We start from the raw sequence: 25,264 nt of genomic DNA, 5'->3' as shown, positions 1-25,264 counted from the left end.
CAGCCTCCTGGGGGCCGGGGGCCACTGCCGGCCCTGCCCGGGGCTGGTGGGGTCAGGCAGCGCCCGGCGCTGAGCCCCGGCTGCCCCACAGCCCCGGCCCGGCCCCGCAGCTCCCCACAGGCCCCAGCCCGTGCTCCCGGTGCCGCACCTCTGCGCCCGGTGCTGCCGCTGCCAGCGCAGAGAAACCCCTGGCATCCTGACCTCCTGCTTTTCCTGTCTGGGCAACTGGGAATTCAAAATATTAGCTGGCAAATTGTGAGGTTAAGACTCTGTGGAAAAGCATCCCAATCCAGAGTATTTTTCTCTTCCTCCTTTTTTCCCTCATCCTTTTTCTTACCACACAGATTCCTCCTGCTGCTTCTTGCCTGAACCATATTGCTGCACACTCCCCTTCACCTGATTCCTTCCCAGGACACGAACACCATCCATCCCCTGTTGTCTAAATGCCTTCTCCACTTTCCTTGTTGCCTCCCTGGGTGTCCATGTCCTTAATTACCTCTGGGGGAATGTGCAAACTACCTCAACATTCTCCCAAGGGACCCTTCAGAGACATTTTGGGATCATCATCACTTTGGCCAGGACCCTCCCTGGCTTTCCCTTTTCTCCCCTCCATGGGTGCCCTGCCATGTTCACTCCCCGAGGATCCCAGGGCACTCACTGATGAGATTTTCAGTGCTCTCTCCCTGCTGACCCTTCACAGACCCCCCTGATGTGTCACTCATCTGTCTCCTGGTCACTCCCGGGTCCCCAATCAATCCCCGGTGCCGCCACCAGCCAAGGGAGCCGATCACCCAAAGTGGGTGAGGCTCCTTCAGCTGCACTCCCTGCCCACCCCGGAGGGTGGAAGGAATTCCGGATGGGCCCCAGGGTGTGCAGAAAAACTGACATCACCAGAGGATTCTGTCCACAGAGCAGAGAGACGAATCTTATAAAATAATTTATTTCCTGAAAATGGGAAAGAGTAGGGGACCGTCCTCATGGGATCTCTCCAATTGTTTGAGGACACAGCTTCCTTTTCATCCTAATTCTCCTGGCCACATCTCCCTCTGCTTTCCCCATTGGCTGAAGTACTTGGGAGGTACAGACTTCCCAATCCACCTATTACATACCCACCTTTATATACTCCATGCTTTCATATAGCAAACGATATTCATGGCTCTGTTAAGTCTTGTTCTTCTGGAAGTTCATGAATAAAGCAGAACCTTGGCTGAGCAGCAGTCTGTGTCATCAATGAGTAAAATTTTCTGAAACCGATGTCTTCTCCTGTCACTTCCTAACATAAAAGTTCTTTGGCCCTATCTCCGAGCAGATTCAGAGCATCTGTTTGTAAAGACACTTTCCTGTGGTTCCTTCCATGGGGTCCCCCGTTTGTGGGACATCCCCCCTGGAGCAGGGTGTCCCCTCTGTGCTGCAGCCCCAGGGCTCGGGCCGAGCTCAGCCAATCAGAGCCCGCGGCGCTGATGACTCACCAGTTGCCAGGCAGACTCGCAGCTCCCCGCGTTCCCCACCTGGACCCACCTGCGCCCCCCCTCGGCCCCATGGCCCCGCGAGGGGAATTTGGGGAGGTGGGAGTGGGGCAGCGCCAAGGCCGGGCCCCCCCGCGCTGTCCTGGCGGGAGCGGCTGCAGTGGGGACCGAGTGCGGGCGGGAGCGGCCGAGAGCCCAGCGCTGCCCCAGCCCGACCTGCCCCAGCTCCATCCCTGCCCCTGCGCTGGGATGCTGTGGGGCTGGGGGGAAGAGGGAGCCGGCAGTGGGTGCTGGGCCTGGGGGCAGGAGGAGAAGGGAAGGAGAAGCAGGCTTGAGGAACAAAATGGTCAAACGGTGCAGGTGGCATGAGAGGGTGGGATTGTGCAGGAGAAGGAGGAATAGCAGGAGGAAGAGGAGTGTGAGGAAGAGCAGAGACACAGGAGGAGGAGGAGGAGGAGCAGAAAGAGGAAGCAGCAGAAGGTTCCACCCCTCCCTGTGTCTGCAGCCTCCCCCCAGCCCCAGGAGCGCTGCTCCCCCCACATGCAGCAGGTGACTGTGGAGGGGGATCCACAATTTTCACGGGGTGAATCTTCTTGTTTCTGAGCTTTCTTGGGCTAAATGTTGGTGCTTTGGTTTTATGTGGCAGCTGAATCTTCCTGTTTTGGAGGAGGTTTTTGCTGACTTGTGATGTTTGGGGAGTTTTTGATCTGTGTCTTGAAGTTTGTGGGATTTTTGGGCTGAATCTTGGTGTTTTGGAGGTTCTTAGAGACACAAGATTCCCAATGACTTCCTGGGATGAACTTGGGCAAGGAGGAACCTCCAGTCCAAGGTGCTCTTCTCTTGTTTTTTCCCCAAACCAGGAGTTTTCATTTCCAGGCCGTGGCTGGATGGAGGAGGAGGAAAAGTCCCGGAGATGCTGCAGGAGGAGGAGCTGCAAACCCAGCCCAGGGAGTTGCAGGGAGGAAAGAGCCCCCTGAGCCAGGAAGGCGGGCGGAGATCCAGGCGGAGCTCGGAGCTGGTGGAGAAGCCTCATGGCAGGGAGAAGCCCCACAAGTGCTTGGAATGTGGGAAGGGTTTCAGCCGGAGCTCCCACCTGATCCAGCACCAGAGGATCCACACTGGGGAGAGGCCCTACGAGTGTCCCCAGTGTGGGAAGAGGTTTCGGACCAGCTCTGCTGTCCTCAAACATGAGAGGATTCACACAGAGGAGAGTCCCTTCCGCTGCCCCGACTGCGGGAAGGCCTTCAAGCACAACTCCAATCTCACTGTGCACTGGCGCATCCACACCGGGGAGAGGCCCTACGAGTGTGGGAAGTGTGGGAAGAGCTTCACACAGAGATCAACCTTGACCAAACACCAATGGAGGCACCACTAAGGGAAGCCCTGTGAGTGCCCCGAGTGAGGAAAGAGCTTTGAGTGAGGGAAGAGGGTCAGGGAAGAGCTTGGTGCGCTGCTGCAGCTCCATTCCCCATGGGAGGATCAGGGCTGGATGATCCCCAGTGACCCCCGTTGGGCAGAGCCCTGGTGCCCCAGTATGGGGAATAAAACAGAGAGAAAAGCAATGGAGCTGATAAAGGGGCCTGATATCTGAGGCCTGACTGAGCAGAAACTGTGGGAGACACAGACACAGTTTAAGTCTCCATGGGCAAGAAGAGGGGACAGTGGGGGCTGGCAGGGGTGTGACAGAGGGGATGAGGGGGTGACAAAGGGACAGAGGACGCAGCAGAGCCCTCCAGGGAGGGGACAAAGGGGACCCTGGGAGGGCACTGGTGCCACCGCAGGAGGCCACAAGTGCCAGCAGGTCTGTGACACCACCCCTGTCTCCTCCCCAGGTGTCCCCATATCAGCTGGAGTCACTGGTGAATGTGGTGGCCACCCTGTGTGTGGCAGCCACCGTGACCGGGTTACAGAGGGACGAGCAGCAGAGTCCCTGCACGTGAACCTGAGGAACTTCACCTGGAGTCTTGGTGAGACCCTGGAGCAGGGCGGTGTAACCTCCCTGGGCCACCATGGTGTCCCCTCCCTGGGCCAGGCCCTGGCCGTGCTTGGGGCCACCCCAGGGGCCACCTGGGCCGATGTGAGAGCTGCGGCCTGGGCCTGGCAGGAGTTGGTGGTCAGGCTCGAGGACAGCCGGGCCCTGCTGGCCTGGGATGCCACCGAGCTCCATGACACCCGCTGGGACGCGGCCATCGCTGCCATCCGGGCCGGGGACCTGCAGAACGTGGCCACCCGCAGGAGGACAGCTGGGAGCAGCCTGGTGGCCACAGCCCAGCAGCTGAAGGTGGCCCTGGGCAGGGAAAAGAGGGCCTTGGCAGGGCCATGCACAAGGCCCAGGTGGCTGCGGCCACCAACGATGCCGTGGGAGAGGCCGTGGTGGCCAGCAGCCAAGCCATGGTGGCCACCAGAAGGGGACATTGGGCACAGGTGGCCCTGGGGCCGCTGGAGCGCTTGGTGGAAGAGTGTGAAGGAGGCAGGTGGTTCCCCGAGGAGCTGCAGCGCCAGCTCGGGGACATCGAGGCCATCCTGGAGGGGACAAAGAAGGCGTCCCCCGATGTCCCTGAGGCCTTGATGGCCGAAGTGGCCGAGTTTGAGAAGCTGTGGGATGCCAGTGCCTGCCTGGGCAAGGATCACCTGCTGGGGACACTTGGGGACATCCACGACCTCCTCTTGAGTCCCTGTGGTGGCTCCGGCGGCCCCGGTGGCCCCAGCAGGCGCGCCCTGGCCCAGCGGTGCCAAAAAGCCGTGGAGAATCTCCCCAGGCTGCTGCAGCGATGGCACCGCTCTGATGCCATCAGGGACAGTGACATCCTGGTGGGCAGTGCTGGCGTCACCAGTCCCCTCCTCGTGCGGGATTTGAGACCAATTCGGAGAATTTTCTGGGAATTTTCATGGGCATTGTCCCACATGCTGATGGGAGTTTCTGGGATGACGTTACCAGCCTCACCTGGGGACATTCTGAGAGCACTCAGAAGGCTTTTGCATTCCCTTGTTGCCTTTTGCATTTTTCTGCTTTTTCTGTTGGGTTTGGCATTTCTCTGTTGCCTTTTGCAGGTTCCTATTGACCCCCAGCATTTTGCTCAGGTGCTCATACTGATATCGATTATTGATAATTCCTTGCAGCTGCTCGCTGGCACAATAAAATCTCAGAGTTTGCATGGACAAGTCCAAGGCAGTGTGAGCTTTCTGCCAGGATTTGGGAATCCTTTACGAATCCAATTCTCACATCCCTGGGCCCCCCCGTTCCCGGCGCTGTTCCCGGGGGTCCCGCGGCTCTGGGGGGTCAAAGGGGAGGGGGCGGAACCCCCGTGATGGGTGGGGGGCACAAAGGGGGTCCGGGCCCGGTGCTCAGGGGGGTCGGGGGCACTGAAGGGGTGCGGGTGCGGTTTTTGGGGGGTCCCGGTGCTCGGTGAGGGGGGGTCAGTGCTCAGCAGCGGGGGCTGTCCAGGGACCCCCCCGGCCCCCCCAAATCCCAGCCGAGTGTGAAAAACAAAGTTCACTAAGGGATTACTAAACAAAGTTTAATCAGGGATAAAAAAGGGTTTTGGGGCTGGCCAAAGAACTCGCCCTCAACTTAACCCTTCGTTCTCCGGATCCGGTTCCACTGCAGGGCCAGGAACACACTCCTGAGTTTTGACATTATTCAAACACTCCTGGGAGGTTTGGGTCTCCCAGGAACTCGTGTTTGGGTCTCACCTCTGACTTGTCTGCAGGACATTCTGTAGATTAAGTTGATATTTTTGATTTCTTCTCATGGTTCCACCCTGTTGTTTCAGGCCCCCTGATAAATTCATAAATTCTTCTGAGCTTTGTGTCACTGGTATCACCTGGTGAGGCTGGTCCACAGATGTGGGAAACAACTGAATTGTTTTACACCTGAGTCAGTCACACAAAAGCATTTTAACATTACATAGTCTCTATTCCAGTATTTATTATTGATCTATTTAATGTTTATCTATTTTTAATATATTAAGGCCTATGATATAATATCTGTTTATTACTCTAGCAGTAAATTTGTTATATGCTGCACACATAAACGGATTGATTTTATTGTACCAGCGAGCAGCTGCAAGGAATTATCAGTAATCAATATCAATATCAAGTACCACAGCAAAATCCTCGTGCTCAATAACAACGTGCAGAAGGCAATACAGAATTTCAAAAGCTGATTATTCTATTGTCATTTATAACCCGGCTCTGCTGCAAGGCACCGAGGGGCTCATTCAGCCCCTGACCCACCGCCACCCCCATCAGTGTCCCCAGAGCGTCCTCAGAATGTCCCCAAGTGTCCCCAGTGACGTCACCCCAGGAATTCCCATCAGCATTTGGGACAATTGCAATGAAAATTCCCAGAAAATTCCCCGAATTCATCTCAAATCCAGTGTGGTTTGGGGAGGGGGGAGAAGTGACAGCAGCGATGTCCCTGATGATGTCACCGTCCCCGACAACGTCACAGTGGTGACATCGCTGTCCCTGCAGCAGCCTCAGGATGTCCTCTGTGAAAAATACATATTTTATGATTGGCTTTTTGCAGGTATTAAATTGAATAGGATTTGCATTATGTTACATTGATTAGTAGTGCTGTATTAACATTTTAATGGTAGGGTAAATGTAGATTTGTGGTTAAAATGGAGCTTTTGTGGTTAAAATAGAAACTCTGTGAGTGGGAAGAAAGGAATGAGGTACTTGCACCGGGATGGCAGCCAAGGACACCGAAATCTTCCAGAGAAAAAGAATTTACAGCTTATTGTAAATGCAGGCGAGCCAGGGGGAAGAAATGACGATGCCTGACTCCAGCTCAGGAGGATGAATGGTTTCTTTATTAGAACTATACTAATATAGATTAATATACTGTTTAAAGGAGACACTAAAACTACAAACTGCTTTTTCTATTAATATACTGTTTAAAGGAGACACTAAAACTACAAACCCGCTTTTTCTAACTCCCAAATCTAACTCCTCACAACTCGTGACCCTCTCTGAGATTCCAGCCCCAGGTGGGTGGGATTGGCCCCAGGCTCAAACGATCCTCACCAGAACCCAACCCAGCAACCACCCCACAACAATTTGGGTAACAAATTGTTAAACAATTCTCCAAACACGTTCCACATGCTAAAACAAGGAGCAGAAACAGAAATTGTTTTCTCTTTCGTTTCCCTCTGTGCTCCTCTGTGGAAAATGCTGGGAGGCAGAGCAATGTGCTGCCACAAGCGCTCCCTGATTAAAGGAAATTCACTCTCCGTGCCCCGCTCAGCCCTGCGGGCGCCGCGGGATTGAGAAGAGGCTGCCACTGCTCCGGGCTCTGTGGCTGGACAGGATTGATGCATCATGCATGAGATCGATGAATATGCAACAGGCTGCTGCTTTTAGGTTATTCCTTGTTCAAGGCGTGGCTTTGGCAGCTCAGTGCCCAAACCATCCGGACGTCCGTAATCCCTCGCTTTTTATTGTCTTGTCACTGTCCTGACCTCATTGTCCAGATTCTTATTGCTCCAATTTCATTGCTATTTTTATAACTATTTTGTTACTAATTAACTTTTTGAATTAGTAAATTTTTAAATTTCAAAAACCAGCGAGTGGTGCTTTTCACAGTGCCCAAGAACTCCTGGATGTCCAAAATTCATTTTTTATCATCTTGTGGTGTTCTCATCCTCATTGTCCACATTTTTATTACTCTGATTTTATTTACTTTTTTTTTTTACTCACTATTTTATTACTAATAAACTTTTAAAATTTAAAAAACAACTGATTGTTATTTTCCACAGTGCCCAAAAACTCCTGGATGTCTGAAATTCTTAATTTTTTATTGTCTCATGGTGCCTGACCCTCGCTATCCACATTTTATTACTCTGATTTTATTTTTAAATTTTATTTTATTTTATTTCTTATTATTTTATTTTTATTTTTATATGTCTTAATAATTGTTTTATTACTAAGAAACTTTTAAAATTTCAGAAACAACTGATCTGTGTTTTCACAGTGCCCAAAAGCTCCTGGATGTCCAAAATTCTTCATTTTTTATCATCTCGTGGTGCTTTGACCCTCATTGTCCAAATTTTTATTACTCCTCTTTATTGCTATTTTTATAACTATTCTATTACTAATTAACTTGTTTGAATCAGTAATTTTTAAAATATTTTAAAGAACCAGACTGGCATTTTTCACGGTGCCCAAAAACATCCGGGCATCCGAAATTATTTTCTTTTTATCGCCTTGTGGTGGCCTAAATGTCATTGTCCAGATTTTGATAACTCTGATTTTATTTTGTATTTTAATTTTATTATTTTTATTATTTTAATTTTTTATTTTATATTTTTAATAACTATTTTATTATTAATAAACTTTTAACATTTCAAGAACAACTGATCGGTGTTTTCACAGTGCCCAAGAACTCCTGGGTGTCCAAAATTCTTCATTTTTTTATCATCTTGTGGTGTCCTGACTCTCATTGTCCACATTTTTATTGCTCTGATTTCATCGCTATTATAATTATTATTTCATTACTAATTAACTTGTTTAGTTATTTATTACTAACTAACTTGTGTAATAATTAGTTTATTATTAATTAACTTGTGTAATTAGTGATTAGTTTGTGATTTTATAGACCCGTGATCGGCGCTTTCAGAGCTCGCGGCGAGCGGGAAACGTTACACAGGAACGAGCTTTGGATCGATTCCTGTGTGATACTGATCAATAATCAATAATCAATAATTAATGCTGGATCGATTCCTGTGTGATACTGATCAATAATCAATAATTAATAACTAATGCTGGATCGATTCCTGTGTGACACTGATCAATAATCAATAACTAATGCTGGATCAATTCCTGTGTGGCATTGCTCAATAATCAATAATTAATAACTAATACTGGAACTATTAATTTGTGATATTGATTAATTAATAATAAATAATTGACATTGGATTGATTCCTCTGTAGCATTGATTAATAATAAATAATAATGAAGAGTGGATAAAAGTTTCTGTAATATCGAGTGATTAATAATTAATAATTACTAATATCTAATAATATAGATTGATTCCTTTGTGATATTGATTAATAATTTATAATTTATATTGGATTATTTTATTTTTAACATTGATTAACACTATTGGATTTGTTACTTTGTAATATTAATAATAATTAATAATATAGGATTGATTTCCTTGTAATATTGATTAATAATAAATAACTAATAACATAGGATTAATTTATGTGTAATATTGATTCTTAATAATCAATAATTAATAATTAATTTTGGATAGATTTCTTTGTAATATTGATTAATTAATCCTTAATAATTAATAATAGATCAACTTCTTTTTAGTGTTGATTAATTAATAATCAATAGTTGATATCGGATAAATTTATTTGTAATGGTTAATAATCAATAATCAATAATCAATAATCAATAATCAATAATCAATAATCAATAATCAATAAATAATATTGGATTGATTTCTTTGTAATATTGTGAAAAATGCCGATTGAATGATGCACTGCTATTGATTATTGATAACTCCCTGCTATTGATTATTGATAACACCCTGCTATTGATTATTGATAATCTGCTATAGATTATTGATAACTCACTGCTATTGATTATTGATAACTCACTGCTATTGATTATTGATAATCTGCTATTATTGATAACTCCCTGCTATTGATCATTGATAACTCCCTGCTATTGATTATTGATAATCTGCTATTGATTATTGACAACTCACTGCTATTGATTATTGATAATCTGCTATTGATTTTTTATAACTCACTGCTATTGATTATTGATAATCCACTATTGATTATTGATAACTCACTATTGATTATTGATAACTCCCTACTATTGATCATTGCTAACTCTCTGCTATTGATTTGGATGTGTGGAGATGAAGGAATAATGGGAATGGAAATCTCCTTTTTTTTCCTTTTTCCCCCCATTTTTTTCTCCTTTTTTTTGCCCCTCTCTCTCCCGTGACAAAAGCGAAGATTTGCTGAAAAATCGATAAAATGGGAAACAGAACTTTTTAAAAATTGCTTTTTAAAAAAAATCCAGTGAACAATTGGAGCTGGGTAATTGGTTCTCTAATGACTTTAAATTCGTGCTTTGGGTTTTTTAATCAATGCTTTAAAAAAGAACCTTAAAATCCAAACTGGAACAAACTCCTCCAGTGCCACCAACCCCACCGGTGTCCCCAATGTCCCCAGACTCCCCAAATGTCCCCAAACCTCCCCAAATGTCCCCAAACTCTCCAAATATCCCCAAATATCCCCAAACCTCCCCAAATGTCCCCAAACTCCCCAAATGTCTCCAAACATCCCCAGATGTCCGCAGATGTCCCCAAACCTCCCCAGACCTCCCCAAATGTCCACCAGGCCCATCCCTGCCATGTTCTCCACGCTGGGCCTGGTGGCACCTGTGGGGATATTGGGGACGCGTCACCGACACCCCCGGGTGGCACCGACACCCCCGGGTGGCACCGAGCCCGTCCTGGTGGCACCGGCCACCCCCCGATGTCCCCAGCTCTGCTCCTGATGTCCCTTAGGAGATCCCAGTCCTGTCCCCAGTGTCCCAAACCCTATCCCCGGTGTCCCCAACCCCGTCCCAGCTGTCCCCAGCCGTATCCCAGCTGTCCCCAACCCCATTCCTGATGTCCCCAACCCTGTCCCCAGTGTCCCCAGGCATCTCTGCTGTCCCAAGACCCTCCAAACCCCATTCCCGATGTCCCCAGCTGTCCCCAACCCCACTCTTGATGTACCCAACTCCGTCCTGGTGTCCCCAACTCTATCTTCAATGTCCCAAACCCCATCCCAGGTGTCCCCAGCTCCAGTCCTGGTGTCCCAAGACCATCCACACCCCATCCCTGATGTCCCCAGGTGTCCCCAACCCCATCCCTGATGTTCTCAAGTGTCCCAAACTCCGTTCCTGATGTCCCCAGCTGTGGCCAAACCCTGTCCCTGATGTCCCCAGGTTTCCCAAGCTCCATCCCTGATGTCCCCAGTTGTCCCCAAACCCCATCCCTGATGTCCCCATGTGTCCCTCACCCGCCACCGCCACAGTGACCCGGTGTGGCATGTCCCAGCCGGGCCCCAGGGTGGTCACCAAGGTGTCCCCCTCGGTGTCCCCCTCAGTGTCCCCCGGGCGTGGCCGGGTGTGTCCAGGGGCGCGGTGCTCCCAGTGGATCTCCACGTCCAGCGGGAAGAAGCCGACGGCGTCGCAGCGCAGATCGGCCGGGAGCCCCGGGGACAGCCGGGACGGCAGCAGGGACACCCGGGGAGGGGCTGGGACACGGGACAGTGAGCTGGGGATACTGGGAGGGACTGGGGGAAACTGGGAGGGACTGGGAGGGACTGGGACATACTGGGAGCCCCGGCCCCGCCCATTCCCGGCACTGACCAATCACGTGCAGCCGCAGCACCTGCTGCACCTGCCCTGGGCGCGCTCACGGAGCAGACGAAGGCGCCGTCGTCCGACCCCGAGAGCGGCGGCAGCTGCAGCGACACCTCCCTGGCGCCCCCCGGCGGCTGGGAGGACCGAGGAAACGTTCAGCCTCAATGGTGCCCCCTAGCAGCTGGGAGGATCGTGGCCGTTCTGTGCCCAAAAACCCCCAGAACCGCCCCCCCAAAAAAAAACCAAAATGCTCCCAAAACCCACAAAAATCACCTGCTAAACCCTCCCAGAAACACACAAAAAAAGTCCCCAGAAATCACCCACAAAACTCCCCCAAAAAAAACCAAAAAATGCCCCCCAAACCCCCAAAAATCACTCACTGAACCCCCCCAGGACCTCCCAAAAAACCCCAAAAGATGCTCCCAAAACCTTCCAAAAAACCAATGCCCACAGCGCCCCCTAGCGGCCAGGAGGATCGAGGCTGTTCCCGTGCCAGTAGCGCCCCCAGGTGGCCGGGAGGACCAAAACCACCCACTGCCAGTGGCGCCCCCTAGCGGCTGGGAGGAGCAAAGCAGTTCCATGCCTGCAGCGCCCCCTGGTGGCCGGGAGGACCAAGGCTGTCCATTGGCGCCTCCCAGTGGCCAGGAGGACTGAGGCCGCCCACTCCCAGCAGCGCCCCCTGGCGGCCGGGTGGACCTGACACCCCCCCTGCTCGGTGGCGCCCCCCGCTGTCCCCGCAGGGCTCCGCAGCCCCTCCCCTCCCCTCACCTGCGCGGTGCCGGGGGGGCTCCCGTGGCCCCCCAGGAACAGCAGCACCCCCGGCGCGGCCTCGGTGCGGCGGGCGGCGGCCGAGTCGAAGGCCAGCAGGCGCCGCGTGGCGCCGTGGCGGTGCCGCAGCCACTGCAGCGTGAAGGGCCCGGCCGGGGGTGCGAAGGCGCAGTGCAGCCGCCCCGGCGCCCCCAGCAGCGCCTGCGTCTGCGGCGTCTGTGTGGACACTAACAGGGACACTGAGGAGTGGGACAGGGTGTCAGGGGTGTGGGGACATCGGGGACAACGGGGGGACATTTGGGATGTGGGGACATCAGGGATGTGGGGGGACACTGGGGACATCGGGGACAATGTGGATGTGGGGGGACATCAGGGATGTGGGAACATCAGGGACATCAGGGATGTGGGGACAATGGAGAGACACTGGGGACATGGGGACAGTGCAGGGGCATAGGAGACATTGGGGGACATGGGGACAATGTGGGGACATTGGAGACATTGAGATATTTGGGCCAATGGGGAGGGGACACTGGGGACATCAGAGACATCGGGGATAATGGGTAGACACTGAGGACATGGGGACAATGCAGGAGCATAAGGGACAATAGGGGGACATCAGGGATGTGGAGACATTTGGGGGGACATCAGGGATAACGGGTGGACATTGGGAACATCAGAGACATCGGGGACATTGGGGACATCGGGACAGTAGGGGGACACTGGGGACAATGGGGATGTGGGGTGTCCTGGCTTGTAAGATAAGCATGTATTCTATTGCCATCTGTTGGAGGTTGGGCAGTTTTCTTATCTCTTCCAAGAACAATGTCTCCCTCCGGGGAGAGATCTTCTGTTCATGGACCATTGAATGACTCACTGCATGACCAGTAAAGTTACATCATCCCATTGTGAGATGCTCCACCCAGAGGGAGGAGCCAAGCATTCCTACCTGCATAAAATCAGCATTTTTGAGACACTGGCAGCCACTTCGCTGGATTCCCCGAGGAGCAGCTTCTTCTCTGCTGGATTCCCAGAGGAAGACCAGGCCCAACTACTACCAGACCTTCAGAGAAAGCTCCACCATTCTAGAGATCACCGCTTCAGCAGCATTTCATCTGCCACTCCAGGAGGAGCAGCCACCATTTTAACTGGACTGTTACCAACACCCTGACTCCTCAGGGTGTCAGGTTTCTGACTCCATCACTAGTTTTGTTTGTACTAACTGCATTTTTTTAAATTTAGTTTTTCTCCTAGTAAAGAACTGTTATTCCCATTCCCATATCTTTGCTTGAGAGCCTTTTAATTTTGAAATTGTGGTAATTTGGAGGGAGGGGGGGTTTACATTTTCCATTTCACAGGAGGGTCTTGCCTTCCTACACAGACTCCTGTCTTTTCAAACCAAGACATTGCATCAGCCCGTTCAGGGAAAAAGGCTAAAGATGTCTCTAGAACTTCACTGCTGCTTTTGTAACTCTGGGTATACCACCTGAAGTAAAGGCAATGGCCCAGCTTATACTTCCTGCTGAGTTGCTACCTTTTTTGCCTTTGGGGAATTATGCACAAAACAGGTATTCCTCATTCCTCAAAAGGCCAATCTGTCACTGAACATGGCTCCCTCAAGCGTCTCCTGGTACAATAGAAAGGGGGGGCCAGAGAGGACAACCCTTCGGAGAGACTGCAGAAAGCCTTTTATGTGTTCAACTTCTTGAAATGATCTTTGACGGACCCCAACCCCTGATTGTTTGACATTTTAATTGTAATTCACAATTGCAACAAAAGGAAAAATCCCTTACCTTAGTGAAGGATCCAGGATCTGGTAAGATATTGGGGCTTTATCCTTAGGTCACCTGATGTCACCTGGTGTCACCACTGAGTCAGGAACAAGAGTCAGGCGACACATAAAGTCTAACTCTCTCCAGGAGACTAATACTAATTTTTTTAGGAACCCATTTCTTTTTATACACTGCTCCAACACCGGTAGACCTGACTGGTCCTTTAATCAACACACCTCACATGATTGGCTAATTAAGGAAACACCCTTTAGTAAACATCTTATAAGAAAACAACTGTTCAAAACACCAGCTGCAAGATTGCTTCAATTCTTTCTCTCAGCCTTCTCAAAACTCCCCAGAACAATTCCTAGGAAAGTTTACCTGGCTTTCTCTCTGACCAGGCTGGGGTAGAGGTTTTGCTTGCATGTCCACAGAGAATGGTTCCAAGTGGATTCCAGCAAACAATGTGAAGGCGTTTTGAGATTCTTTGACTGCATCACTTGAAGATTCACCTTGAACATCAACATTGGAAGAGAACCCTTGTGAACAGGACCTCGCCACCACATCAGCACCTGTTTAACCTCTAGCAGACTTATGCCCTTGGGAAAATGGTTATGATTATCCAGTGGTATCAGGGCTTACAGGGCTAGATCAGCTTCTGGGGGATTGGAGACTTGGTGGATGGATAAGAAATTTAATTAAAATAGGCTTATATGTATTAGGATTATATTATGTATTGTTATGCTTATTCCTTGTATTTTATATTGTGTGAAAAAATTAATAGACAAATCACTTAAGAATGTATTTTTGTTTGAACAGATAGGGGGAGGTATGGGGAACAAACCAGAGAGTACAGTGGAACTGATAAAGGGGCCTGATATCTTCTTCTTCTGCCTGATTGAGCAGAAACCATGGCAGAGACAGACAGAGAAAGTCTCCCTGGGCAAGAAGTGACCAAGAAACATATTGTGAGACATAGTGATAAAATAATGTTACCAGGTCATGTGATGTCATAAAGAAGTGTAACCAATGGGAAATTGTTACCAAAACCAGAGCCCTATATAAGCACCATACAAGTGAAACTATATAAACACCTGGTACACTCAATAAAATTGGCTTCTGATCCCAACTCAGATGCCCCCGACTCTCCATCATTGATAACCCCTGGTCTGGGTGATCCCTGTTGGGTGGGGGGAAGGTGTTGTAGAGATTTCTTTCCCTTCTCCTGCTGTGATTTGGATGGTAATAAATTCCCTCCCTGTGCCCGGGCTGGGACTGTTTTGCCAGTGCTGGTGCTCGGGGCGGGATCTCTCCCGATCCTTTTCCTACTCCCGCCTTCCCTCAGCCAATCAGAGACAGCGCGGCTGATGACTCACCAGTTGCTGGGCAGACCCGCAGCGACCAGCGGTCCCGGCCGGACCCGCCCCGCCACGGCCCAAATCCTCCCAAATCCTCCCAAATCCTCCCGAATCCTCCCCAAATCCTCCCAAATCCTCCCCAAACCCTCCCCAAATCCTCCCAAATCCTCCTGAATCCTCCCAAATCCTCCCCAAATCCTCCCCGAATCCTCCCAAATCCTCCCCAAATCCTCCCAAACCCTCCCCAAATCCTCCCAAATCCTCCCCAAATCCTCCCCAAATCCTCCCCAAATCCTCCCAAACCCTCCCCAAATCCTCCCCAATCCTCCCGAATCCTCCCCGAATCCTCCCCAAATCCTCCCAAACTCTCCCCAAATCCTCCCCAAATCCTCCCAAACCCTCCCGAATCCTCCCTGCCCCATCACAGGGGGTCCTGTGCAAGGCCACGGGGAGCGGCTGCGGCCGCCGCTGGCTCAGGAGCTCTGTGGGCAGGAAAGGGGGTGACACTGGGACTGGGGGTGCTCGCAGGGCTTCCCTTAATGGTGCCTCCTTTGGTGTTGGGTCAAGCGAGAGCTTCTGGAGAATCTCTCCCCACACACAGGACACTCACCGGGCCTCTCCCCGGTGTGGATGTGCCTGTGGGTGACGAGGCTGGAGCTGTGCTTGAAGCCCTTCCCGCACTCAGGGCAGCAGAAGGGCCTCTCCTGTGTGTGAATCCACTGATGCACTGAAGCATGGACAGACGGCTCCTCAACTAATTAAAGCTGGAAAGAAGGGTATTTTATTGCAGTGCTGGACATACATGGAATCATTTCCAAGTACATATGCGAGGAGTTGCAGACTCCTGCTTTCTATTTATACAGGAAAGGTTTTACATATCCAAGCTGTTTCTAAGGACACATAATACATAATCATTACCTGCCCGCTTCGTATTATAATCAGCTGAATATCCATTACGGCTGTGCAATCGTGTTTCCTTAACTGGGTCTTTGGGATTTTGAAATAAGGGAGTGGGTGTAAGGGAGGAAGAAAGCTGTCTTCCTCAAGGTAAACTCTTCACCCATGGCCAGTTTGCAGGACTTTTTGATCTGCTGGTCACGGTAGCGTCTCCTAACTGCTGATTATTCTTAAGGCAAGATATTTCTATGGTCTCTGCTCCTTCACAATTCCTACATCTATCCCTGTCACTCCTAGCTTTACTTTTCTAATATATTTGCTACTCTTTAACTAAGGCATGTGATTTTTGCTAGCAACTTGGCTTCTTAACTAATTTTAAAATCTTAACTAAAATATGTAATCTTCTACTATCTCAGTTATATTCCCAGATGTCCCCTTGACTCATCCACAGTTTTCAATTATCCTAAATACATTTCCAGCTGACCCCTTGGCTCATTACGATGAGATTGGAGCTTCTCAGAAACCACTTCCTACACTTGGGACACTCATAGGGCCTCTCCCTGGTGTGAATCTTGTGATGCTGATGAACTTGGAGATCCACCCAAAGCCCTTCCCACACTCCCCACACTTGTAGGGCTGATTGATTCCCCATCTGGATCACCTGGTGCCAGATCAGGTCTGATCTCCGGAGCTCCAGCTGAAGCCCTTCCCACATTCCAAGCGCTTGTGGAGCTTCTGACCGCCATGAGTCATCTCCACCATCTCTGAGTGCCAAATGGATCTCTGGCTGCCTTCTAGGCACAGAGGGGCTCTTACCTCCTCACAACTCCCGGGGCTGGGTTTGCAGCCCCTCCTTGTGTGGGATCTCCAGGGCTTTTCCTCCCCATTGGGTTCCCATGCTGTGGAGCTGCTCAAAACAGCCTCAAAACAGAGGTTCTGAGCAGCGATTTGTCCTCCCAGGTCTCTGTCTGCAGCTCAGTACCTGGGGTAAGGAAAGAAAAGAAGAGGAAGGAATGTGGAAGGAAGAAGGATAGAATGAGAAGAGGAAGGAGGGTGGACAAGGAGAGGATGGGATTTGCCTCCATGCCAGAGGGAAGGGGAAGGAGATCCCACCAATTCATCCCTGGCAGGACAGCGTTGGCAGCAGCGCTGTCCTGCAGCCAGGGGCAATGTTGGCCTGATAGGTGGAGCAGAGGAGAGGGGGAAAGGGGCAGTGACTTACTCCTCACCTGCCTCAGTGTTCCATGCTATCTTCCTTTTCCTCACAGCCTCCACCAGCTCCACCTGCACAAAGGTTGGGATGCACAAATCCTGGCTTGGGGGAAAAACAAAGGGTGAGCACCTTGGTCCTGCTGCCCAAGTCCAGCTCGAGAAGTCACCACCCTGTTCACAGTTGGATGGGCCCAGACTCTGCTCATCTCGAGTCCCCCACTCCTCCAGGCTGCTGGGATCCCCCAGCTCCAGGATTGGCCATTGCTGCTCTCCCCACTCCGATGCCAATTGGAACCCCAAAACCAATGTCCCCCCCAAACTGTTACCACTGCCCCAGCCAGTACAGAGATTGCTACAGGAACCCTTCACAAGTCTCCAAAGGGACATCTGCGTCTCACCTTTGGTGCAATGCAAGATCCAAATATCCCTTTCCCTGCAAAAAAAAACTCCCAGAGACCCCCCAATGGATTTGGGGTGAGCTCCCCCTCCCCACTTACCTGCAGGATCTGGGGGAGTAAATGCTGCCATGACCAGGGGAGCTGCAGACTCGGCAGAAGGGCAGGCAAACCGTGTGGATCTGCTGCGGTTCCTCCTCTTCCTCCTCCTGTTCCTGTTCCTTCTTTTCCCTAACCTCCTCCTCATCTCTCTCTCCTCTTCCTATTGCTCCTCTCATTGACCACCCCAGATCCCCCTTTCCTACCCACCTCTCCCCCATGGCTGCAGCACCAGCGTTTGGGTAGAGGGAACCTCCCATGAGCCCCCCAGGTATGGGCAGGGGGCTTGGGGACCCACCCAGTGCAGATCCATTCCCCCCTCCCAGAGCCTCACAGAAATCACTCCAGGGATCAAGCGATGGGGACACCAAGGGATCCCCATGGAACCACCCATTTTTGATCCCATCCCCACCCTTCCCTCCCCACTCCCATTGTTCCCCCAACCCAAAGACCCCTCCCAACTCAATCTGAGGGTCCCATTCCTCTCCTGGTCAGAATCCTCTTTTCCCCTGCTCTCCCACCCCTTCCCCATTGTGCCTCCAGCTCTACCTCTCACCCCTGGGCTTGGGTTTGGGGATCCAGGCCCCTCCTGTTCAGTTTGGGGATCACATCCCCCCTTTCCCTCAATTCAGGCAGCTCCTGGCAGCTTTTTCCTGGGAAGAATCCCTGAGTTTTGGGACTTTTAGGATGTAGCTTAGGAGGAGGACAGCTCTGTTGGGCTTTCCCCTCCCTGTTGTGGCCCCTCAGCTGTTCCCGACACCCTGGGGGTGTTGGGATTTCCCTCCTAGGGACAAGGACATTCATCCCCTTCCAGGAGCCCAGTGCCCAGCTGGGGCTCCAGGTCAGGGGTCCTTGAGCAGCTGCCCCAGAACCTCCACCAGGTTCTCCCAGCGCAGCCGGAGCCGCTCGGCCTGGGCTCCCCAAAGGCCTCAGCAAGGTCCAAGTCCTGCCCAGGAACCCTCAACTCCTTCAAACCCAGCATCCCCCTCATCCCCTGCAAGTTCCTCCCATGGCACCGGCCATGGCCATGTCCCCACTTGTCACTGGCCATGTCCCACCATGTCCTCACCCATGGCTGTCTCCCCACCATGTTTCCATCCCTGTCACTGTCCCCCATGTCTCCATCCATGCCTGTGTCTCCCCATGTCCCTAGGGATGGCCCTGTCCCCCTCCATGTCCATGCGTGCCCATGTCACTCTCCATGTCTAATGCTTTTTCTCTTTTTGAGCCTGGTCTTATAAGCTCTCAGAGATAAGCATTATACCCTTGATAGCTCAGCTACCTCAGGTGGCATAAAACAAGCAGGATGGCTCATGTGACAGTGTTGGGAATAAAAAGTTTTAATAAAAGGCAAAAATAAAAAAGCTTTTTACAGAGAAAAGCCAAGTCAGGGCAAGAGGTTCTTGCTCTTGCTAAAACACTTCACAAAAGCAATTAACTTCTTTTGTTCTCTTCTTTTCTAGGGAATTGCTTAGGTGGGACTTTTTTGCTCCTGTCCAATTAGCTACCCTTAAGTTTGAGGTGAAGTCCCCAAGGTCCTATGAGGTGTCTTTCAACCAAATTGAGGAGAGAAACACCTGGCCTTTTGTCCTTTTTAAGGGAACAAAAGGTTAACTTGTTTACTCTGTCAACAGAGGGCACATTCTTACACGTGTCCCACCATGTCTGTGTCCTACCATGACCACATCCACTAACTTAGTTCAATGTCTATTTTTACTTCAATATTGGATATTTTAAAGGGATAAAGAGAAATGAAAACAAAATCAAGGCCAAAAGAAAAAGACTTCCATGTCCATGCCGGCTGAGGATCCACGTGCTTGGGGGGAGGGAAGAACCTTTTTGGTGGAGTTTCTAACCCACTGTCTCCAAAATCTTGGTCTTTTCCCCAGTTTTTCCACCATCTGGCTGCAGAAGACACCCTTGGGCAATAGGAAATCAAAATCGTGGAATCCCTGAAGTTGGAAAAGACCTTGTCCTGGTTCAGAGCAAATTTGGGAGAGAACCTCCAAAGGGATTCCTCTGGAAAGCAGATTCAATTGGCTCCTCCCCCAACCAGTTTGGGAAAAGTATCTCCTTGAAGAACAGTGGAAAAAACTGTTTTTTAAAGAATAAAACCTAAACAATATTAAACAATAAAACCTCTTGCTGCTCTAAAAGAGAGACAAACTCAGGAAGTCCCTCCGTGGGTTGTAGCTCAGCTCACTCAGTCTCTTATCAGTCCCTCCAGTGCTGGAAATGCCACAGTCCAGGCCTGGCCCGCTGGGCCACAGGTGTGAGCTGCCGGTGCTCTTCTGGGTGTTCAGGCCAGAGCAGGTTTAAACAGGTCCAAAGAAAAGGGAAAAGCAGCCACAGTCCAGGGAACTTCTCTGCCACAGCTAGCTAAAACTAATTAACAGCAAAGGAGAGATCTGTACCTCTGTCTGTCCATCTGCAGACAACCTGGCCCAGGAGCAGGAATGTGGAGGAGTGAGTGCAGTTTCTGAAAACAAACTCTGCCCTTCTCTCCCTCCTTTGCTCTCGGAACAAGTCTTAAAGGTGCAAAAATTATAATTCACTATAAACAGAACAGACAACTGGAGATACAAGCATCATATAGTCAACCTAGGACATACCTCCAAGACCATTCAGTATTCCTTGAGGCCACCAGAAGATAGGATTGAATGCAAAAGGTTTTATGGAGTTGGAAGTCATTAAATCTGCTCTCCCCAAGGAATTCTCATTGTTGGTCTGTGCCCCAATGGATGTTCCTGCCACTGGGTTTATTTAGGTGCCCACAGGGAACGAGGAAGATGTGGAGCCTCCCAGTCAAGAGTCTTCCCAACACAGATAACCAGGCCCATAGATCACCAAGACTGCCCAATGAAGGTCACTGAGGATCATCCAACGTGGATCCTCCCATAGGGAATGGAGCTGGGAGGAGCATAAGAAGCTCTTCCCACCCTTGGGGAGCTCACAGGGCTTCCCCCCTTAGTGGCGCCTCCTTTGGTGTTTGATCAAGGCTGATCTCTGTGAGAAGCTCTTCCCACACTTCCCACACTCGTAGGGCCTCTCCCCGGTGTGGATGCGCCGGTGCACAGTGAGGTGGGAGTTGTGCTTGAAGCCCTTCCCGCAGTCGGGGCAGCGGTAGGGCCTCTCCTCTGTGTGACTCCGCTGATGTACGAGGAGACTGGAGCTGATCCGAAACCTCTTCCCACACTGGGAACACTCGTAGGGCTTCTCCCCGCTGTGGATGCGCTGGTGCTTTCTCAGGTCTGAGTGCCACCCATAGCTCTTCCCACATTCCAAGCAGGTGTAGGGCCGTTCCCCAGTGTGGATCACCTGGTGCCGAATCAGGGCTGAGCTTTCTCTGAAACTCTTCCCACATTCCCCACACTTGTAGGGCTTTTCCCCAGTATGGATCTTTTTGTGTTCCGTAAGCTGGGAGTTGAGGCTGAAACTCATCCCACACACCCCACACTCGTAGGGCTTTTCTCCAGTGTGGATCCTCTCGTGTCTCCTCAGGCCAGAGCTGTGCCTGAAGCTCTTCCCACATTCCCCACACTCATAGGGTTTTTCCCCGGTGTGGATCCTCTGGTGTTGCATCAGGTGGCCCTTCTGGCTGAAGCTCATCCCACATTTCCCACACTCAAAGGGCTTTTCCCCAGTGTGGATTACCGAGTGCTGCATCAGGCTGCTCCTCTGGCTGAAGCTCTTCCCACATTCCCCACACTCAAAGGGCTTTTCCCCAGTGTGGATCCTCTGATGTTGGATCAGAATGGAGTTCTGGCTGAAGCTCCTCCCACACTCCCCACACTCAAAGTGCCTCTCCCCCGTGTGGAATCTCTGGTGAAGTCTCAGGCTGGAGCTCCAGCGGAAACGCTTCCCACATTCCTCACACTCGTAGGGCCTCTCCCCAGTGTGGATCCTCTGGTGCTCGATCAGGTGGGAGCTCCGGCTGAAACCCTTCCCACATTCCAAGCACTTGTGGGGCTTCTCCCTGCCACGAGGTTTCTCCACCAGCTCTGAGCTCTGGCTGGATCTCTGCCTGCCTTCCTGGCTCATGGGGGCTCTTTCCTCCCTGCAGCTCCCTGGGCTGGGTTTGCTGCCACTCCTTGTGCGGGATCTCCAGGGCTTTTCCTCCTCCTCCATTTCCTCCATTTTCATTCCTCCCCGGGAATGAAAAATCCTGGTCTGGGGGAAAAAAAAAGAACAGAGCATCTTGGACTGGGAGTTCCTCCTGTCCCCACTTCATCTCACAAAGTCATTGGGCATCGTGTGTCTATAAGAACCTCCAAAACACCAAGGTTCAGCATAAAAATCCTCCAAACTTTTAAGACACAGATCAAAACCTCCCCAAACATCAAGATTCAGCAAAAAATTCCTCCAAAACATAAAGATTCAGCCCCTAAAAAAAAATAAAGCACCAACATTCAGCCCTGGGGCTGCAGCACAGAGGGGACACCCTGCTCCAGGGGGGATGTCCCACAAACGGGGGACCCCATGGAAGGAACCACAGGAAAGTGTCTTTACAAACAGATGCTCTGAAGCTGCTCAGAGATAGGGCCAGGCAACTTTTTTATGTAAGGAAGTGACAGGAGAAGACATCGGTTTCAGAAAATTTTATTAATTGATGACACAGACTGCTGCTCAGCCAAGGTCCTGCTCTATTCATGAACTTCCAGAAGAACAACAAAGACTTAACAGAGCCATTAATATCGTTTGTTATATGAAAGTGGGGTGCATATTAATGGTGTATGTAGTAGGTGGACTGGGATATCGGTAGCTCTCAAGTACTTCAGCCAATGAGGAAAGAGAGAGTGAGATGTGGCCAGGAGAATTAGGATGAAAAGGAGGGCTGTGTCCTTCAACAATTGGAGAGATCCCATGGGAAATGTCCCATGGCCTCTCCCAGTTTTAGAAATGAAATTAGTTTTACAGTACTCCTCTGTATTCTTTGTGGACAGAATCGTCTGGTGATGTCAATTTTCCTGCAAACCCTGGGGTTCATCCCAAATTCCTTCCACCCTCCGGGGCGGGCAGGGAGTGCAGCTGAAGGTGCCTCACCCACTTTGGGTGATCGGCTCCCTTGGCTGGCGGCAGCACCGGGGATTGATTTGGGACCCGGGAGTGACCAGGAGACAGGCGAGTGACACATCAGGGGGTCTGTGAAGAGTCAGCAGGGAGAAAGCACTGAAAATCTCATCAGTGAGTGCCCTGGGATCTTTGGGGACTGAACATGGCAGGGCACCTATGGAGGGGAGAAAAGGGAAAGCCAGGGAGGGGTCCTGGCCAAAGGGATGATTATCGCAAAATGTCTCTGAAGGGTCCCCTGGGAGAATGCTGAGGTAGTTTGCATATTCCCCCAGAGGTAATTAAGGACATGGACACCCAGGGGGGTAATAAGGGAAGGGGAGAAGGGATTTGGACAACAGGGGATGGATGGGGTTGGTGTGCTGGGAAGGGATCTGTGAAGAGGAGTGTGCAGGAATATGGTTCAGGCAAGAAGCAGCAGGAGGAATCTGTGGTAAGAAAAAGGATGATGGAAAAGAGGAGAAAGAGAAAAATACAGAGGACTGAGATGTTTTTCAACAGGGTCTTATCCTCACATTTGCCAGCTGATCCAGATCCTTTCCATCCCCGGTTTCCAGGAGAGGAAAAGCAGGAGGTCAGGATGCCAGGGGTTTCTCTGCGGTGGCAGCGGCAGCACCGGGCGCAGAGGTGCGGCACCGGGAGCACGGGCTGGGGCCTGTGGGGAGCTGCGGGGCCGGGCCGGGGCTGTGGGGCAGCCGGGGCTCAGCGCCGGGCGCTGCCTGACCCCACCAGCCCCGGGCAGGGCCGGCAGTGGCCCCCGGCCCCCAGGAGGCTGCGGGACGCCCCGGCCGCTGCCCGGCCCCGGGGAGCTGCCGGCCCTGCCCGCCGGGGGGGCCGCCTTTGGACACTGCGGCAGGACAGGCACCGGCTCTGCCACACGGGCTGGGCAGGGACCCTGAGCACAACGGGGAACACAAAGGAACAGCTGGGAAATGCAGAGTGCACATGAAGGATCAGGATTTGCTGTTCAGGATTTGGTCTGGGTCCCTGCAGAAAGGAAAGGTTTTGCAGAAAGCTCAGCAGCTCTCAGAGGATGAGCACCCACAGGCAGTGACCGGGGCTGCAGGAGTGGCACAAGAAGCCCTGCAGCACTTGGGCACAAGGGCACAGCAGCTGAAGGCAAGAAGGGATGAGCAAAAGGCCAAGCTGAAGGCAAAGGCCATGGCAGAGTTCCCACAGCCCCTGAGGGATCAACCCCAGGGCCCAAGGGGGCCCCAGCACCCAGGGCATGACGGGGTCGGCCACAAGCACCTGGCAGAGGCATTGCCCTCCTGGCCAGGGCAGAGCCCACCCAAACAGCCCCTGGGAAGGAGTCAGGGCTCCAGCTGCAGCCCACAAGGACACTGCAAGCACAGACAGCAGCACCCTCAGCAGGAGCAAGTCCACCCCTGCATGGACATGGATTGGCAGGGCTCTCTGAGCTCCCATCCCACCGGGGACCCACCACACTGGAGCCCTGGAGAACATTCAGGCTGGGTCTGCATCCAGAGGAGGCCTCTCCTGATGGACACAGGGGCCTCTCCATCCACTCGGAATCTTACACCTAAGGGGGGAAAATTGTAAAGGAACGTTTTCATTGTTAAGGGAATAAATGGGAAAGTTGAGCTGGTATCACTTGTTCAATCACTGTTAGGAGCTGTGGGGGGTAGGTTTGAAATAAACTAATTTCTTTTTCTTCCTACTCTGATTGTAATTGACTAGGAATGAATTTGATGGTGGCATTGTAATATTGTAAAAGGTGATACAGAGGCTATTGCTGCTGTACCTTTGTGTCAAATGTCTGGGAAGGCCTGTGCTGAAGGGAACCCAGAGGTGTGGGCAGCCCCAGGGGGAAAATTTGATGTGGAGCCTCTCCAAATTACTTGGAAGCAACCAGGACAAGTGGTGTCTAAAAGCAACACCCTGTTCCAGGGGAGGGAAGGAAGGGCTCACAGCCTGGTATGGAGTCCCTGCTAAAGGCAGGGCTTTTGGAGCCAGGGATGTCTCCCTACAGCACTCCTATCCTGCCAGTCAGGGAATCAGATGGCTCCAATGAGGAGGACAAGAACAAGTGCTAGACAAAGCCCCAGTGAAATGGCTGAATTTCCTAGCTAAAAATATCTTTTGAGTGTTGGGGAAAAAAAAAAAACAAATGGTAAATGGTGGAGAAAAAGGTTAAATATTTGGGAAATACTGGGACTGAAGATTCCTGGTGAATTGACCCAGAGAGGCACTGGGCAATCTCAGAAGTAACATTTCCCAGTACCAAAAAGGAGCTGAGACAATTTTGAGGATAAATAGGGAATTACACAGCCTGGATTGAGGATTCTCTGTTCCAGCCAGAACACTGTAGGACTTTTTAACCTCAGACAGCCTCCATGCTGTGGTATAGACAGGAGAAAGAGAGCAAAACTTGAGAAAATGAACAACCAAAACTATTGATGCCTCAGCTCTGGCTCTTCCAGACTCAGAAAAGAAATTGGAATTGTAGGTGAATGTTCAACAGGGCCATGCCAAAGGAATCCTTGGGCCAAAATGTTTCACCCAGTGGCCAGAGTGGCCTCATTGCCTGCAGAATTGTGCAGCCACAGCTTCAGCGGGGACCCAGGACCAAAACCTGATGACAACAGGATCTCCAACTGTTCCAGTCTGCCATCAAGTTCAAGCTTTGATAACCAAAAGAGCCTCGCAATGGATGAGCAGTGCTCGGTTATTACAGTGTGAAACTTGTTCAGTGGCACAGGAGGATTCAGAACTGAGGACAGGGGAAGGGTTTAACCCAGCCTCCTGTTTGAACATCCCACAGAGGGGCTGGGAAGAAACCCAGCACTGCATTCAAGTGACACAGCTCCAGACCCAGCCTGGG

The 25,264-nt window shown here is 51.1% G+C and overlaps 2 protein-coding genes across 2 annotated transcripts in view; one reads left to right on the top strand and one right to left on the bottom strand.

Annotated features, from left to right (window-relative positions):
* The window catches only part of LOC144247626 (uncharacterized), a 169,588-nt gene that overhangs the window by 6,715 nt on the left and 137,609 nt on the right, over nt 1–25,264 (top strand). The gene's annotated exons all lie outside the window — the stretch shown is intronic.
* LOC146767210 (uncharacterized) lies at nt 18,674–23,008 on the bottom strand. The gene has a single exon (XM_085581167.1). It carries the CDS (start codon nt 21,544–21,546, stop codon nt 20,317–20,319), a length of 1,230 nt encoding a protein of 409 aa, XP_085437293.1. The 5' UTR covers nt 21,547–23,008; the 3' UTR covers nt 18,674–20,316.

Source organism: Lonchura striata, chromosome 5, assembly GCF_050655825.1.
Source record: "Lonchura striata isolate lonStrDom1 chromosome 5, ASM5065582v1, whole genome shotgun sequence".
Lineage (NCBI taxonomy): Eukaryota > Metazoa > Chordata > Aves > Passeriformes > Estrildidae > Lonchura > Lonchura striata.
Note: the sequence above shows the minus strand (reverse complement) of the source record. Positions and strands in the feature narration are given on the sequence as shown.